This window comes from Trachemys scripta, chromosome 17 (genome assembly GCF_013100865.1).
Source record: "Trachemys scripta elegans isolate TJP31775 chromosome 17, CAS_Tse_1.0, whole genome shotgun sequence".
NCBI classification, from domain to species: Eukaryota; Metazoa; Chordata; order Testudines; family Emydidae; genus Trachemys; species Trachemys scripta.
Window position 1 is genome coordinate 23570313 of NC_048314.1, and position 17246 is coordinate 23587558.

A 17246-nucleotide genomic window follows, 5' to 3' on the forward strand; every position below is an offset into this window, starting at 1 on the left:
AGAACCCGTGCCCCTGACTGCCCCCTGCTGCCCCATCTAACTCCCCTCCTTCCTGACTGCCCTCCGGGACCCCTGCCCCCATTCAACCCCCTTTCTTCTCCCCCCCCCCCGACCACCATCCACACCCCCGCCCCCTGACCACCACCCCAAACTCCCCTGCCCTCTATCCAACCCCCCTGCTCCCTTACCGCGCTGCCACCACCACACAGCACAGAGACCGGGTCAGGGGAGGGGCTGGGGGCTAGCTTCCGGGGCCAGGAGCTTGGGGACCGGGCAGGACGGTCCCGCGGGCCAGATGTGGCCCGCGTGCCGTAGTTTGCCCACCCCTGCTCTATGGAGTAGAATTAGAATTCTCATACTATGATCCCATAGAAAATAAATTTAAAGAGTTGCCGTGGCTCTGGAATCTGAATGTTGGCTAGTATAGTTCACTCTATACAACCTCCCATTGCTCCTAATATTAGTAGAGATTTTTAGATTTATAATGCGTAACTGAAACAATACTTCATAGGATACTGAAGCAGCTGTTGCATAAATATTGTGTTACATATCTGACAAACCTTAGGCCAAAACTCTCTTCTCCAAACAGTATTGGTGAAAGTTCTACTGCTCTACAAGTGTAGAATATGCAGTGCAGCACTGTAGAGGAGAAACTTGCCCTGAATCATTGTTATAATTTTAATAGCAGTGCATTCTAACCTGTAAACATGATATGACACAGCAACATTCTTGATAAGACTGTTCATCTTATTGAATAAAACAAACATTTTGATCACAACCCACATGAGGAGTATGGTGGGAGAGCATACTGCGTTCCATAGAAGTACAAATTTTTGGGAAGGGAAAGAAATGAAGCCATAGAATATAAGGGTTAAAAGAAAACATACCCTGTAATTAGCTTCCGATTTCCACGTGACTGACCTTTTTTAACTAAATGCCAGTCGTTAATTAACCTAATTGTTTGTATAAATTATTGTACTTGAGTTAAAATTCTAATTGTGGTTTTTCAGCCCAGAGTAATAAAATCAGTTTCAGATAGTTTAGGTGTTCTGGGGGTGGAAAAATTCACCCTTGGCTTTGATGTTTCAAAAACAATTACTGAGAGTGTCACTTTATGAGAAGATGAGTGTTTTTGCTCTTTTAGGGCACTTAAACTGGGAAAGTTGATGAAGATGACCTGGAGTTAAATTCCCAACCATGTGCCTACTTGTATTAGGAGACTTTGACTGAACCTTATAGTATTGTGATATTTTCATCTTGACTAGAATTCGTAACCACGCATATGTATATTTCACAAATGGTGTAGTCTTTTGAGAATTATCCTAGATTTTAATGCTCATTTAGCAATCCCTGGAACGACTGATGGGGAAGGTAGTTTAGGTATGTATTAGAAGGTGTAGCAACAAAACATATTGCCAGCTACAAAGTGACATTGGGAAAAGGGGACAAAGGATGAAAGGACTGGATAGTCTTTCTGTATTATACAGAATTATATTTTGTATATCCTAGTCTTTAATACAACCTCTCCTTTCATCTTCCCTACAGCGCCAGTGGAATAGCATTCCGCTGTTTTGTTCTGTATTTGTCAAGGTGATGTAGTTCCTGAAAATGGTTTGACTTTGCTGTACAAACTGTAATGCTCAGCAGTCTCTTAGCTCAGGTATCTCAAAAATTCTAGCTGAGGAACATGGAGTTTTTACAATGTTTTGTGTGAGGAATATATGATCTTGGTCACAAAGCCTCTGCCAACAAGATATTTTCATTATTTTTGGTTATAGTTCAGAATTGGACAAACAGCTATAAACCTGAAAGGTTTTTAAAAAAATTTTTATTGTTAAGTTGTATATTTTAGTAACTTTTATTTCTGCCGATGTTGCAAAGAAGGAAGTGTAATCTGACTTGTCAACAAATATAAAGTCCAAAGAGATTCTATACTGCCATGAACATAGTGCTAGTGAGAGGTACTGGACTGATATGCGTTATTCACAGAAGAGGTTAGGCCATTGCAATAGTAGGTAGGACTGGCTTCTCAGTTTCCATATCCATATTTGAGGTATATTCAAATTGTGAGTATTATCATACCCATTTTACAGATGGATACATGAAGACAGAGGTTAACTGATTTAGTTAGTCACACAGTGAGTCAGTGGAATAAACTGGGAGTAGAACCCAAGCCCTGACTCTCTGCTTCCTCCTCCTAATTGCCTTCTTCAGTTATTCCACATAGGGCGGACAAATCCAGCTTCCATCTTGACCAGATTTGAGTTAATGTGTTTGTGCTGCCTAATCTTGATCCCTTGTGACCATTGCATCTAGGAATGGCTAGACACTTCCAGTATCACCAGTGTAAGAAGGATTGTCATTTCATACTACTTTTAATTTTCCTTTATTTTCAAATGTATCAAAATGTACAGTTTCCATAGCCTGTTCAATCCTGGGCACCTTTGCTGGGATTGTCAACTAGGGCCTCAATTGTAAATAATTTATATTTAAAGAATGAAAGTTTACAAAGGATTGATTTACAAACTGGTCTAATTTTTTTTATTTTGTTATAATAACTGAAAAATGGCTTAAGATATTGAAGCTTAAAAATACTGTACTTGGCATGCACAGCAACTTTTAGTCATTAATTTAGTTCTTAAACATTGATTAGCACTCATGTTAATTATAGAAGAGACCAGAATGGCTCTAGGGAGTAGTTCCTGGTCTGTGGCGTACATAATGCTTGTTATACGGTATATACCTGCCTAACCACATATTTACCTGTGATTGCTCAAAAGTAGGCTTCAATCTGTCCCTGGTGAAAATAATATGCAAAGTTGATTTGAGGGCAAGTAACTGGGGAGACAGCAGTTTGGGCCTAATTAGTTATTTACACGGGAGACCAGCACACTCTCTTTATTTCCTTTTTTCCTTATTTTAACAAACTAAACTAGATGCACTAGTAACATCAGTGGAATTAGACTGAAAATGAATATATTGACAGATAAATGTGTCCCTAGATCAATCGGCCTACGTTCAGTTCTTTGCACATCAGAAATAAGACCAAAAGTATTTGCATGTTTACAGTTTTAAACTTGCTTCTTTCTGTGCAATTGTTCTGTAATCATTAGGGTTAACTAATGTGCTCAGATTCATGTTCGGGTTTTCTATGGGTAATATTTTTAAATGGGTAATACACACAAATGCAGAAATGCATAAGAAGTGAAAATGTTTGCCAGTGTTATGGAATGCAAATTTTGTTGCTGCAGTTACTACGGAAAAATTTAAATTCTTGCATCCTCAAATGAAGTATTAGATAAGTTGACCGTTTTTATTTAATTTGACCTGAAAGTGTGTGTTGCTTATACCTATTGGCCTTTAAAACAATCTTGTCAACTATTTGGAGGATCTGTTTGTTTTAATATGTAGTTGATCCATTTGATTCCATGAACAATTTATTTTTGTAAACAGATACATTTTGTGGGACTTCATGGATCTATGCTGGGTTTTTTTTTAATGGCACTGAATATTCACTGTTCAGTACTCTGGTGCAAGGTGGTTTGAACTGTAAGTGGCCTGAAGCAGAAAGGGAGAGCTGTGATTGAAGAGAGAAATTCAGCCCATTTCCATAAAGTAGAGGGTTTTTGGCCTTCTGGCTTTTCATGCTCCCCTGTAGATTGCTTAGGTGCAATACTTACTGTGATTATCAAGTCATAGAAGGTGCTGTCTGTGAGTGAGAAAAGGAGAGGGATGGAGAAATACCTGCTCATGTTTTTGTCAGTTTGTCTAGTTCAATGGCTGTTTTTATTTCTTTTGAATAAGCAGAGGCATTTGACGTCATATCCATATCGCTGCACCTTGGCAGATTTTCAGATAGAGAAAAAGATTGGCCGTGGGCAATTCAGTGAAGTCTACAAAGCAACTTGCCTTCTGGACAGAAAAACCGTGGCGTTAAAGAAAGTTCAGGTGAGTGTTTAAAATTGGAGCTTATTGTATTGCAGGTAAAAGGAAGATTTCGGAGATTTCTGCTTACTTTGCACAGATGTTACAGGTGAAGTGTTTGCTTCCCCTTGAGAATTCTCTCACCGGTGGAAATAAACCGAAGAGCAGAAAGCTGTTTTGGAAGTCCTTTTGTCCTTAATTGCTGTCATAAACATTAGTTATTTTTGGCTCCCATATAGAGCAACACCTTTGAAAGGTTCAGTTTCATAAACACTAATTAAGAAGGATAAGGCCTATTTGAGGTATGTGAATACTATCATACCCATTTTACATATGGATACATGAAGACAGAAGTTAACTGATTTAGTTAGTCACTCAGTGAGTCAGTGGTATAAACTGGGAATAGAACCCAAGCCCTGACTCTCTGCTTCCTCCTCCTAATTGCCTTCTTCAGTTATTCCACATAGGGCGGACAAATCCAGCTTCCATCTTGACCAGATTTGAGTTAATGTGTTTGTGCTGCCTAATCTTGATCCCTTGTGACCATTGCATCTAGGAATGGCTAGACACTTCCAGTATCACCAGTGTAAAAAGGATTGTCATTTCATACTACTTTTAATTTTCCTTTATTTTTTTATTAGAATATGGCCATTTCATTTTTGATTGATAATATGTATAAAAACAAAGGTTTTAATGGGCATAGCCATAAAATTAAGGATCTGGCATCTTGACACGGACTATCGTATGAGAATATTGAGTGTGATGAAAGGCTGGATGACTGATAAGAGGCAGATGGTTGAGGACATAAAGTTAGAGATGGAAACGATGGCTCACTGCTCTTTTCATCTGTGTCATTCGTATCTAGAAGTAGAGGAGCAGCTGACATTATGAACAAAGATATTCAGTGGCCAGACTTTCATTGGTGGAACACAATTAAATAAAAAGAAATTAGTTTTCTTTCTACTATAATTAGTTATATTGTTTAAAACAAAATTCTGAAGATGCAGCACACAAATATATTACAAACTTGGATTAAAATACCATACAGTGTTCAGAACAGTGTTTTTCTTGAAGAAATTTGCCTTTAATCCTTCAACGTATCTTTTAAGTTCATATTACCAGTGACTTGCTCTCTGATTATTAGAGAATGAATATTAACGCTAATTACTCTTAATTAATGGATGGGAATCTGTGAGAGGAAGAACAATTCTGAATTGTTTAAAGAGAGAATAGAAATAAATATATATATTTTGTGACCTTAAAAAAACCAGTTACTTAGTTTAACACTGTTTACACATTGTGCGTGAAATATTTTATATATATAAAATATATATATATATAAAAAAAATATTTCACACACAATGTGTAAATAGTGTTAAACTAAGTAACTGTTTTTTTTAAGGTCACAAAATAGGCAAAACATCTACAAACTAAAATCTCATTTCCCCCACCATTTAGCATGTTGCCAAAAGGTGCTAATGTTAATTTTGCTGCTTCCTAGTTTGTAGTGGTTTTAAAACAAAGAATATGTCAACCAGATGCAAGTCTGGTGCCTGCAATAGGACACTTACATTCATTAAGTTAAGGAAGGGAAAGAAAACCAATGCTGGTTTAAAATGAGTAGAGCTTATCTGATTTCTTGCCTCATTATTATTATTATTATTATTATTAATTTAATATTTCACTTTTGTCTTGTGTTGAAGATATTTGAAATGATGGATGCCAAGGCCAGACAGGATTGCATTAAAGAAATTGACCTTTTGAAGGTAAGAATTTCTACAGTGGCTTATTTTTACTTTTTCATGTTTGAGAATATTTTGTTTTATGTCCGTGCAGGCAGATTACTATTTGTGTTGGGTGGCAAATCAAGTAAGATGACGTATATTTACAATTCCTGTCTGGAACTTTGCAGTGGACCTCTCTTTGGTTGCAGGGTGTTTTATCTAACTAGTTTCCATAGCAGTTTTGTGCAATACATGCCTTTTGGCCCACCTCTTGGTTCTTTGTAGTTTTCTGCCCTTTAGAGCTCTAGGGGTATCCATTCTGCTCCTTTTTGCCTTATTCACAAGTATCTCTTTTCTCCTCCACAGATCTTGCACACAGCATGGCAGGGGCATTAGCTGGGAGGTTTTTTTTTCTTAAAAGTGATTATGCATCACCTGCTGGCCAGGTTTTGGCCAGAGGGCATGTGCATTTCTATGTATTTGAGTCCACATGTCATGTGTGAACTGGGATTATTTAAGTGCTGACTATGTATGGGTTGTTTCCACAGTACACGCATCCCTCTTTTTCTCCACAGTAATAGAGGACTGAACAAATTTAAATATGCAACAGATACTGCATGCTATTTTGGTACAAGGAGACAGGCTCTGCCAGTAGGTGATGAACAAAATAAAGTTTGGAAATTGGTGGCAGGAGAGTATCAGTGCAACTTGCCCCTCCTGGCACTCCCGACGTTGGGAAGTGGTTCATTAATCAGTTAGTTTACACTCAATAGACTTTGCATGTAACCTCTGGTAAGAAAAACCCAGCTTCGGTTCCTGCAATTGGATCACACTGTTGTTGCTGTTCTTTCATGACAAGGATGAGTTTCATAGTTTGATTTGAGTTAATGTACAAGGGTCTACCTTTCCAAAGCACCTGCTGGCAGGGATGGATAACGGCTATCGGTGTGAGTTTGTGTATACACAAAGTGATGGCTAGAGGAGAACATCCCTCATTCGCTTCACGGTGGTAACAGCTGGAATTCATACAAGAGCTTATCCAACCGGAAGCCATCTTATTGCATCTCTCTTTACATATGCAAAATGGAATGTTAGTGTAGCAATAGGAATTAGCTCTTCTTCTGATGAATATCAGATATCATGATACTACAGTAGGTGAAAGTCTGGTCAGCCTGTGGCAGTTGTATGGTATGGACATATAGTTAGAATTATATCAAAGCTGTTTATGTGTGTGCATAGTCTACCTGCTAAAGAGTTTGTAATGAAAAAGAAAATAATGCCAAACTTACTGTTCACCAAGAGAATTTTGGATCCTGGCAATTCAGATGTGGAATCTTACAGAAAGATCATTTAGTTGTGGGGCACTGTCATATGTTTGCACTGGACTTATTCAGGACAGTATGTGCAAATTTATCAGAATCAAAGGTGAGTGAAAATAAAATATCCAAGATGACAAGGGCTCATAGACAGTCAATTATCATCCTAACCGTATGAGATGACCAGAGGCAACTCCAAATCTTCCTGTGTAAAGCTCACCAAGGAGCCAGATGTCAAGCTGTGAATACTGTACTGTCTGGGTTGTGAAAAGAGCAGTAAGAGATGGTATGATATGGTGGGATAATTAGCACTTCCCCATCTACTGTATTGCTTTTAAAATATATAATCAATTAAATATATATCTCTACATATAATTTCCTCCTTGACTCTTCTTGTTCTCCCAAGTATCTCTTGCTGTACATAGCGTCAACTGGCAGAACTGAAGGCCTGTTCCAAATCCCTTTGAGGTCAATGGGAGTTGGATCAGGCTGTAACTCAGCCAGCACGTTTAAGTTGGGCAGCTTTACAGGTTCAAGATCAAGCAAGTCATGGTGTGTCCTGAAGAACGTGACAGCTATCTTCCAAATAGCAGCAAATGGGCCACTCTTGTAAATCATAGGCCACAGTGTCTTAGTTTATGATTCTTCTTCCATAGCTGGGACTTCATCCCAGTAGTAAATTGGCTCTGGTTATACAAGTAGACTAGATTCATTACTAGTTCGTATTTTGTTTTTTTAAATTGAATTGATTTATTTGAAAATATTACCAACTCATATTCCACAGATGTATACATTACCCAAGATACATATTTTTATGAAGAAAAGGCTATTTTAGCTTGGAATCCATAGTAACTTATGCTAACATGTCACTTATCTTTATGGAAAACTTTAACTGCGTCATTTTTCCAGGTTTTTATTTTTTTTAGGATAATGTTAAATTTTACCTTAAGTATTTCTAAAGTTTTAGTAATCCTGCCAGGATAAATTAATATGTGTCTTTACTCACTCTAAGCCAGCTAGGAATGAGATTTTTCTGATGAAAGTCAGAGAGGTTGAAATCTCTGTTGTAGAGGGGTTGCCCACTCACTTAAGCCCAAAATGTAGCAGTTGATTTTTAAAAAAATGTTTACTCAAAAAAATAAATAAAATCTGTACCACTTTGAGGTTGGAAATTAATCTAGTCCAATTGATATTTTGTATCTGAATTGATTTTTCTGTCCATTTTACATTGAAACTTGTAGGAACAATGGGTAGGTATACCCTGCTTATGTGCAAATATACTAATAGGGCTCAGTGAATGTATTTTTGAAAAGTATTATAAGTATTTCAAATTAAACCTATTTTTTTCTTTAACATCAACCATTCTCCTTCAGCCTTCAAGCATTTCAGCATTGTACTTGTGTATGAGAAACAGGAAGTGAAACTGACTAGAAAAAAGTGAAGGTGGATATTTGATGATCACTCTCCTATCTGAATGAAATGCAGAACATACACAAATTGCATAAGTGGTGACAAATAAGAAACTTAAAATTTTTTCATTTTAAAAATCACAGCCTTAGTAATGCAGGAAATATCTTTTTAAATTATTTTTTTCCTTTTCAGGAGATGCTGTAGCCTCCAAGGTTTTTGCATTTTGATCCTTGTTTATTGCCCTATGACAACATACTTTGACTTGTGTTTTTTAGTTATTTGCTACATAAAACGACTGTGAATTGGGGAGCTTTAAGCATTACTGTCATAAGTCTCTCTCCTGTCTTGACAATATAAATTCCTGGTTGAAAAATGCAGTAAAGAATAATCGTGCTGTGCTATGAACAACCGTTGCTGGTTGAACACTTACATAGCCCCATCAAATAAGCTGGAGCTCAAAGTATGGTTTAAAAAGTCAGTTTGATAAATCATATTGTATTGCAAATGCACAAGGGATATATTAGTTGATACTGCCGATAGGGCACTTCTTTCAAATGTATATTAGTTTTCAAATGAAAGATCAAACAGAATATGACGGATTTTACCCACGATGTATATAAGTCAGTTTCTGAGAAACTGAACAAATCACAACTAAGAGTAATCAAAGTTCTAAATGTCAACTTGAGAAGCAGTTTTTAATGACATTGTACAGGTCAGCATTTTTTGATAATTTGATGCAGAGGCAAGTTATATTCCCAAAAGGCTGTGAGGCAGAGTTGTTCAAGGTTTTGTTTAGAGACTAGGGAGGATTTTAAGAGGCCAGCTTCAGTACATCTGTCAGTGTCAGCAACTGGAATGCATCTCACTCAGTGCTGTAAAGCTAATAACTTGTCAAATCAATATTTGCAACTCATCTCTTGTTAATTGATAGCTCCCATGCTGGCTGTTCTTACAGCTACGTATAAATAACTGAAGGCCATTTTACAGAGTCACAGAGGTGGTTCTTAGAAAAAGTAGTATTTCACATTTCAAAACTTGACATTGGTGTACTGTGCTTTCCAGTACAATTTGAGGATGGTGTAGTGGATGTTTCTACGCATAAGGCATTAGGCAGAGCGAGTCCATGTTCTGAGAGAGGAGTAAGGTTTTAACAGCGTGATTCCAGTTTATGTTGCAGAAGACATGTGATCTCCCTTGGCATGGCATGAAGAATTTCCCTGGAATTTTTTCTTTTAAACTTTTTTTTCAATTTTTAACGAAAACTGGCCATAATTGTTTTTATTAGATTAGTGTGCAATACATTCCAACAAAGTCAATACTATTTTTTAAATGAGTAACTTAACACACAATATCCATGTGAACACCCCAGCTCCCAATATAACAATATTATGTAAAAATGAATAAATTCTGTCCTTTAACTATTTTATTAGTTTTGAGAAAGGCAATTGTTCCTTTTATCTTAAATAAAAAGTTTAAAGTGTCTAAGGGTAATGGATTCAGCAAACTGCTTAAACATGTGCTAAGTCCAACTCAAGTCACTACTCATGGGTTTATTGATATATAATAAATGTCTAACTGTAATGTTTTATCTGGAGCTTAGCCAAGTAATCAGTTTGGATACTTATATTTGTGAATGTTGTCCCATGATATCTACTGTTGTACGCTAAGTTACCGCCTCACTCCAAAGTCTAGAATAATTTCTGTGTAAACTGCAAATTAAAACAATTTACCCAATTTTTTAATATACCAAGTTAGACTCCATACACTTTTTGTTGTTGAAGGAATCGGACAGGCTTGCTGCAGTGAATCTGTGTCAAAATGGTGCTTTGCCTCTGCTTGTTTTTGATCCAAAGTTCCTGTATGGCTACAGAAATAAATGTTGTTTTGTGCTTAGTACATTAATTGGAAAAACTTGTGCATTTGGGAGGTAATAAAAACTTCACTGGAACTGCAAAAAATAGAATACCCTGTCAAAAACCAGCCTAGTAAAAAGAGATGGTAAAATAGCTCAGTAATATGGCTGTAATCAGCAGCAGGGAGCCAACATGCTCGCTCATTTGGAGATGACTTGCTCTTCTGCATGCCTCTTGCTGACAGCATTGCTGTGCATACGCATCAGGCATTAACTGCCATCAAACTTTTAGGTTGCATTAAAGAAATGAGAAAATGTCAATAACCCGAGCTAGAGCATTTTGTGCTGTTTGTGCGTTTAAAGATTGGTGAGAATGAAGGTTATGCAGTTTCCTTCTGTCAAAAGATTAGAAATTTCAAGTAACCTCCCGCATAGCTTCCCTGCCACGTGCATGCACAAGCGTTGAGGGTACGGGGGGTGGAGAGGGGGGCAGGATCTCCGCTTCAGTCAAGTCTTTTATAAAACCAGTTTGACTTCACTGGATGTTCTGGGGTAGTGGGGTTCAGAGGTGTGGGGAATAAGGTGTCTTTTTTTTTGTTTTGTTTTTTTAACAAATCTTTTCTTCTTCTTTTTTTTTTTTTTTTTTAAACAAATTTAACATATACAATCTCCATATGTTGGTGGCTGGTCTGGTCTGGTCTGATGTGCTGGGTGGTGGAGTAAGGAACTTTGCCGGTTAGCTCTCTGGGAACAGCTTTAATGGACTAAAGGGATTGGTATTCAGCTCCTGCTGCTGGTAACAGAGATGAAAGGGGGAATCGTGGGAGACCCACCCACAAGGGTAGAGGTTAATCTCAACATAGATATATTTTTTAAAAAAAGTTTTAAGATATTAATCAAAAGACTAAGACATGGGTTGCTTGGAGAGAGTTCATGTGCCAAGTTTGCTGAGCCATCAGACACTACTGGGAGGCAAGTTCACAGACAAGCCTGGCAGGTCCTGGGAAGCCTGCAGAGGATGCCCCTCACACCAGTATTGGGTGGAGAGCAGTGTCTGCAGGGAACACCTGAACCTCTTCGGCTGGAAGGGCAGAAGATCAGCACACCTGAAGGAAGACATTTTTTAAAATATTCCGTTGAAATGTCTTGACTGTTTAGATTATTATTATTATTATTTTTTTAAGTTCAGCCTTGTGGGAATATTCTTCTCTTGATGCCTGCACATGAATCCCATTAACACTAATGTGAGTTAGTGTCCAGGCATTGCAAAGGAGAATCTATTGCCTAATGTGCATGCAGAGCAGAGTGATTAACATGGTGGGTTATAACAGTGTTTCTGTCGGCTCAGTAACCCGTGAAATAGACACACAGGAGTCACTACTGTCTGCTGGATGAAATGCCCATTTTTTATTTTTTAAATTTATTTTTATTGGACTTTAGGCTTACAAAATAGAGAAATGCAATTCAGAAAGAGGCAAAGAGAGAGAGAGTACAGAAATCAAGATACATACAGTATGTTCCAAGTAATTACAGTTGTCAGTTTTGTTAGGAGAATCAGACATTAAAATATTAAAACAGAAATTGTAATATGTTTTGTTTCTTAATTTAGTCCTGGGAATAATGCATAACAAGACCAGAAAACAAGAGAAAAATATTATAGTATATATTAGTGTACAAATCCTCTCATGCTGCACTTTATAAAAACAAAAGCTATTTAAATAAGTGAAATCTGGATTAACAATTATAACCCCCCCCCCCCCCCCCCCAAAAAAAAGCCAAAGCACTCAACTATGCAGAAAAGATGGTGAGCTTGTCTACCATAATGATGGGAATGCCCCTGAAATTCATCATTGTCCTGCCATAGAAATGGAATACAGGCAAGTGATAGCTCTTCTTTCAAGACATTTAGGGAACGGTAGGTAGAATCATATAAATGTAGGGCTGGAAGGGACCTCTGGAAGTCATCTAGTCTAGCCCCCCATGCTAAGGCAGGATTAACTGTATTTAAAGAATAATTTCCAGTTGAAACTCAGCAGAATCAGTGTCTCAGGTAATGTACACTTCCTCATGAATAATACTGCGCATGGAACAATATGGTGGCTTCCTTCTGCTGGGCCTGATGAATAGGGCTGGGGTCATGTGGAAACTACATTTTGTTGTCTTTTGGAAGCAGTGTCACCTACTTCCTTCAGGATTAGACAGAAACGATAATGATGCTTCCTATATTTCCAGACGCATGCATTGGGATTCTGTATTCCTTTCATTGTAGATGGATGCATCTCATGTATCAGTTCTCAAAGTTTTTGGAGAAGTTTTCCCATAACTTAGGGTACAGTATCAAAATTGTTTGGAAAGCCTAGAATCCACACATTTCCAGTCCACACTTGGCTTTTCAGAGTTTGTAATCTTTCCTTCTATTAAAGAGCTACTTTTGACTAGGTATTTTGTTAGTTAGGAGCTTCTCCTGCAGAATTGTCTACATATTAATCTTCAGTGTCAGGTATGCAAGAATTTCAAACAGCCAGCTTTTCTGATACTGATTCCATCTTTGCGTCCCAGAAGATGCAGATTTTTGTAAAACATGTAGGGCAAAATTGATTTCTGAAGGAGCCCACTTTCTCATGTGCTGTACTTTCTAAGGAACACAGTGGTGGCAGTGAACACATTAATGCTACAGGACAAGTGGTTCACATAGTAGCTCCATCTAGCCGCACATTTAACCCAAAATGATCTTGGTGGTAATTGGCATCACTCAAGTCAGTGGTAGTACTCACATGGATAAATGTGGGCACCTGCACAAGTGTTTGTAGGTTTGGCACCTTCTCTGTAGTGATCATAGCAAATCTTTAACTAATTGTGGCAAAATTAATATTTCACTAGGTTTATTCAATATCCTGTATAGGCAAAAAGGTCTGAAATGAGATCCAAGTTGCTCTTTTCGCCCTCCATGAGCTAAATAATAACTGTTTAAATCTGTAGTTGTTTTACTGTCTCTTCTGAAAAAGATCTGTACATTAAATTTTTTTAAAATAGTTATTAAATAGAAAAGGCTCTGAGTAAATACAAACACAGTAAAAGCCTAGGGTTAAATTAAAAAAAAAGGCAAGACTTTTTTTATATTAATAGATAAAACTGGGATTAGATATATACTTTTAAAATGGCAGGGGTTACTAAAGAAGCATAAATGTAAAAATAATTTGTAAATAAATGAAAAGACTAGGATTGAATATATTTTGAAAATGGTAAGGGTTAAAATTTTTAAAATAATGCTATGGGTTAAATACCCTAAAATAATAGGCAACGATTAAAAATATTTTTTTTAACAAATAGAAAAAGGGAAGGATATTGTAAAATGTAACAAACATTAGAAAAAGGCAAGATTTTCCATATTCTAGTGTTAATTATAAATCAACAGAAAAAAGCTAGGATTAAATGCAAAAATATAGACCTGATAGAGGCATTGGTCAAATTTTGTTTTTTAAATTAATCAAGATTTAACCATAAATATAGCTTTAAAAGAGAGAGCCAGAACTAACAAGCAGTATGTAATCTGTATGTTATAGTCCGGGGTAGTCAGTTATTTTTGGCAAGGTCCAAATTTTTGGTCAAGGTCAAGACTCCAGAGAAAAGAAATAAATAATAAAAAAACCAACAATGATAAGTAAATAAAAAAGATTTTGGGGTCCGTTCAAAAGTGTCTGGTGATCCAGATGTGGCCTGCGGTCCACCTGTTGACTACCCCCATTGTAGACCGACCCCTGCCCTTCGTAGTTTTTAGTGGCAGGGAGAATGTCTGCCTGTATGTTTGTAAAGCACCTAGCAAGATGGTACACTGATCCTGAATGGGGATTTGAAGCTCTACTATAACAAACATCTTAGTAGTGTGGTGGGGCTTGATATTAATTTAAAAAAATAAAAAATGAAATCCTGCTAATTGTAGCTCAGACCAAGTTTCCCCCAAGATCATGATTTTAAACCCTGATTATCTGAACATACAACAGAATAGACCATTTGGAACTAATTACTCCTTACAAAAGACTGCTTGGCTTTCTCTTTTGCCTGGTACGCATATGAGATATAATCTGAATTGTGTTTCACCACACATCCTTGTGTGTATATGGACACACAGCAAATGCCATAGCCTTGTCTTTTGTTAAGGACACTGCTGTGGAACAATTACAGGAATGAATACTGATGGGCAGTATATTTTGAGTCATTATTACTGAAGCACCTTTCATGTAATGTACATTCACTTTGCGTGCTCTCTCTCTCTCTCTCTCTCTGCAGCAACTGAACCACCCCAATATAATTAAGTATTTGGATTCTTTTATTGAAGACAATGAACTGAACATTGTCCTGGAACTGGCAGATGCAGGTGATCTCTCTCAGATGATTAAGGTAAGGACACACCAATTCTTGAGGCAAAATAGGGGTGTCACATTTATTCTGGAAGTTCAGGCGACAGATACAAGCAGATCTGTACTAGAAACTTGGGGCCTGATACCGCGCTTGCTTGCTTACATGCAGGAGGTCATTTCAATGAAAATTTCAACAAGCTCAAAACCAGAACTATTTCCTAATTGAAAACAAAAACAAACCAAAGAATAAACCCTACAAAGTGACATAATACAAGAAAATATAGAAAAACTTAAAAAAAAAAAAAAAAAAAAAAAAAAAGCATTGTGAATGCTTGGAATGGATGTTCACTAGAATTTTAGAGAATAAGTAAAAGTGATTTCCAATTCTGATTAAAAAATGTGAGGAATCATTTTAAGTCTGAAAATCTTATGGAAACTTGAAATGTGAGTTGTTCATTTGATAATTCCTTAAATATGTAAAATGAAAATACGACAAAAAGGAAAGGAGAAACGGGATCCGGTCAGTTCTCATGCTTTTTTATTTTTTAAATTAGTAGCATGAGGACTGATGACGTTGGTAATTTTTATTCTAGCTGATGTAACTTCAGAGATTTATTATGGAGAGCAAAAAAAAAGGCAAGTCAGGATACACGTCCTTCCAGTCTGCAATATTACTAGAGCCTTCCTTCTCTTTATTTTGTGTAACTTGTGAGCGTGGGAGATGGTGCTTTCTCGGAGTCTAGTGCATGGCTTCAGAATTTACTCTTGGAACACACCAGCCTTTACTGGCTGTGGAACAAAATTCAAAGCTAGCATATTTGTTGTAGCCTTCCTTCTCTCTCTACCTCTGTGTACATACAAGAACAAAAAGAAAGGGAAGGAGGAGGAAGGTGAACCTGGTGTGTTTGGCAAGAGGGGAAAAAAAGATTTTTAAGAGGGGAAATTCCTTTTGGGATTAGACACATTTCCCTAAAGGCTTCCTACTTGGAAGTTTTATACAGAGTCTCATGACCCCACTCAATTTTTCACAGGGATCTAACATATTAGTTCATCAGCCATTTACCATGTTTATGCCATTATTGTCTTTGGGCTTTTAATTAGAGCATGGAATATGAAAACTGGTTAAGAATGTATAGGTTCTTTTAGTGTGTCTGAAGGTTGTCCTGCACTTACTGTCACCCCTTGTGATCTTTCTGAATAGACATCTTTCTTTTGAGAATGTTTATAATCTTTGGCTTCTTCTGATTGGTAGAATCTCCCAGCCTGTCTTATCCTGCATTTCTCCTCCTCTCCCAATCTGTATTTTATTGCATTAGTGCCCTACTGGGGAAGGCACAAGTACGTTTTGAACTCACAAGAATTTCATTAGACTATGAATCTTACTCCTCCATTTGTGCTGGTTTGCTCTTTACTGCATTCTTGTTATAGTTTATTCTTGTCCTATGATCCTGAATATTCTTAAGGTTTTTTCCCCCCACTTCTCTCAAATCAGCTTTCTCTTTAACTGTCTGTCTCTGCTTTTTTCATGTTCTTTTGCTCCTTTTCCCCTTCCTGAGCTGCCTCTCTCTGACCTTTGTTTCCATAGTAGTTTTATGAAGGAAGATGGGCTTGCCCTCTCCCCCGGGAATTTAGGAGTCTTGAATGCCCTACGTGAACTGGGGTTCTCTACACTGTAGCCTTGCAGATCTATTTCCTCATCCATTCTAATTCTAAGCAATATCAGTATGGACCTGGATTCTGCCCTAGGACATGAAAGCCTTGCAAAACTTGCTTAAAAATTTACTAGCCCATTCAAAAAACCTACCTTTTTACCATGAGGATAGATAATGAAGAAAGAACAAATGTTTTGTCAAAAAACAGTATTCGCTCATAGCAAGTGGGTATGTATAATTTTGCAAGGCTGGTTTACCCGGTCTCTGATTGATAGGCACGTTTAATTATTGTAGGGTAACTAGCCACGTAGCTTGTCTGCTACATTTAAGACATTTCAAAAAGTATATTGACTTTCCTTCACAACAGGGATTTAGGATTGAGAAAATTTTCAAGTGTTTTCTCTTCTCTGATGTAGCTCTTAGGAATACTTGTATTGTTGGAACCAGCTTTAGTTAAGCTGTTATCACCTGCTTTTGTATTTTCTTTGACATGTTAATCTTTAGACATACATCCCCTGTGAGAACAGATGTGGTATATCATGTTTGTTAGCACTCTTAACCTTCTCTCCATATTTTACCTGTTTTTGCCATCATTATTCTGTAATTATCATAAATGAACACTTCGGAAAGTTCACCTCCTCCTTGTTGTCACAGCTAAAATACCTGATTAACAGATTTGTTTTCTCTGTCAGCTCAGCTATGAGGCACCAGGCCAAAGGCTGTCAAACCAGTTAGCCATTTAGCCCATAGTTAGTGGCTACATTTATAGTGCAGTGAAAATCTCCATTTCAGAGAAGGAATTTGCTTCATCAAGGGAAGTGGGGACTGGAAATAGACCTATGGTAGAGGGTTTTGGGGGGATGGCCTAAAGTTTTCAGCCATTGCTTTTATCCACAAACAGTTAATGCTGTTAACATCTATAAACCTGAATTCGCTGATGGTGACTCAAAGTATATGTGGATGGTAATGCTAGCGGCTAGTGTACCTCTCATACTGAAGACTGTTTCATG

At 37.3% G+C, this 17246-nt stretch overlaps 1 protein-coding gene across 5 annotated transcripts in view; it reads left to right on the forward strand.

Moving 5' to 3' along the window:
* NEK6 (NIMA related kinase 6) overlaps positions 1-17246 on the forward strand; it is a 117271-nt gene that overhangs the window by 58599 nt on the left and 41426 nt on the right. For 3 of the 5 annotated variants that reach the window (XM_034793958.1, XM_034793960.1, XM_034793959.1), the window contains 3 exons: positions 3805-3948; positions 5628-5690; positions 14514-14624. In XM_034793958.1, coding sequence (XP_034649849.1) covers positions 3805-3948; positions 5628-5690; positions 14514-14624 — 318 coding nt within the window. The remainder of the gene's footprint in view (positions 1-3804; positions 3949-5627; positions 5691-14513; positions 14625-17246) is intronic. The other 2 variants (XM_034793961.1, XM_034793962.1) reach the window with 1 other exon arrangement.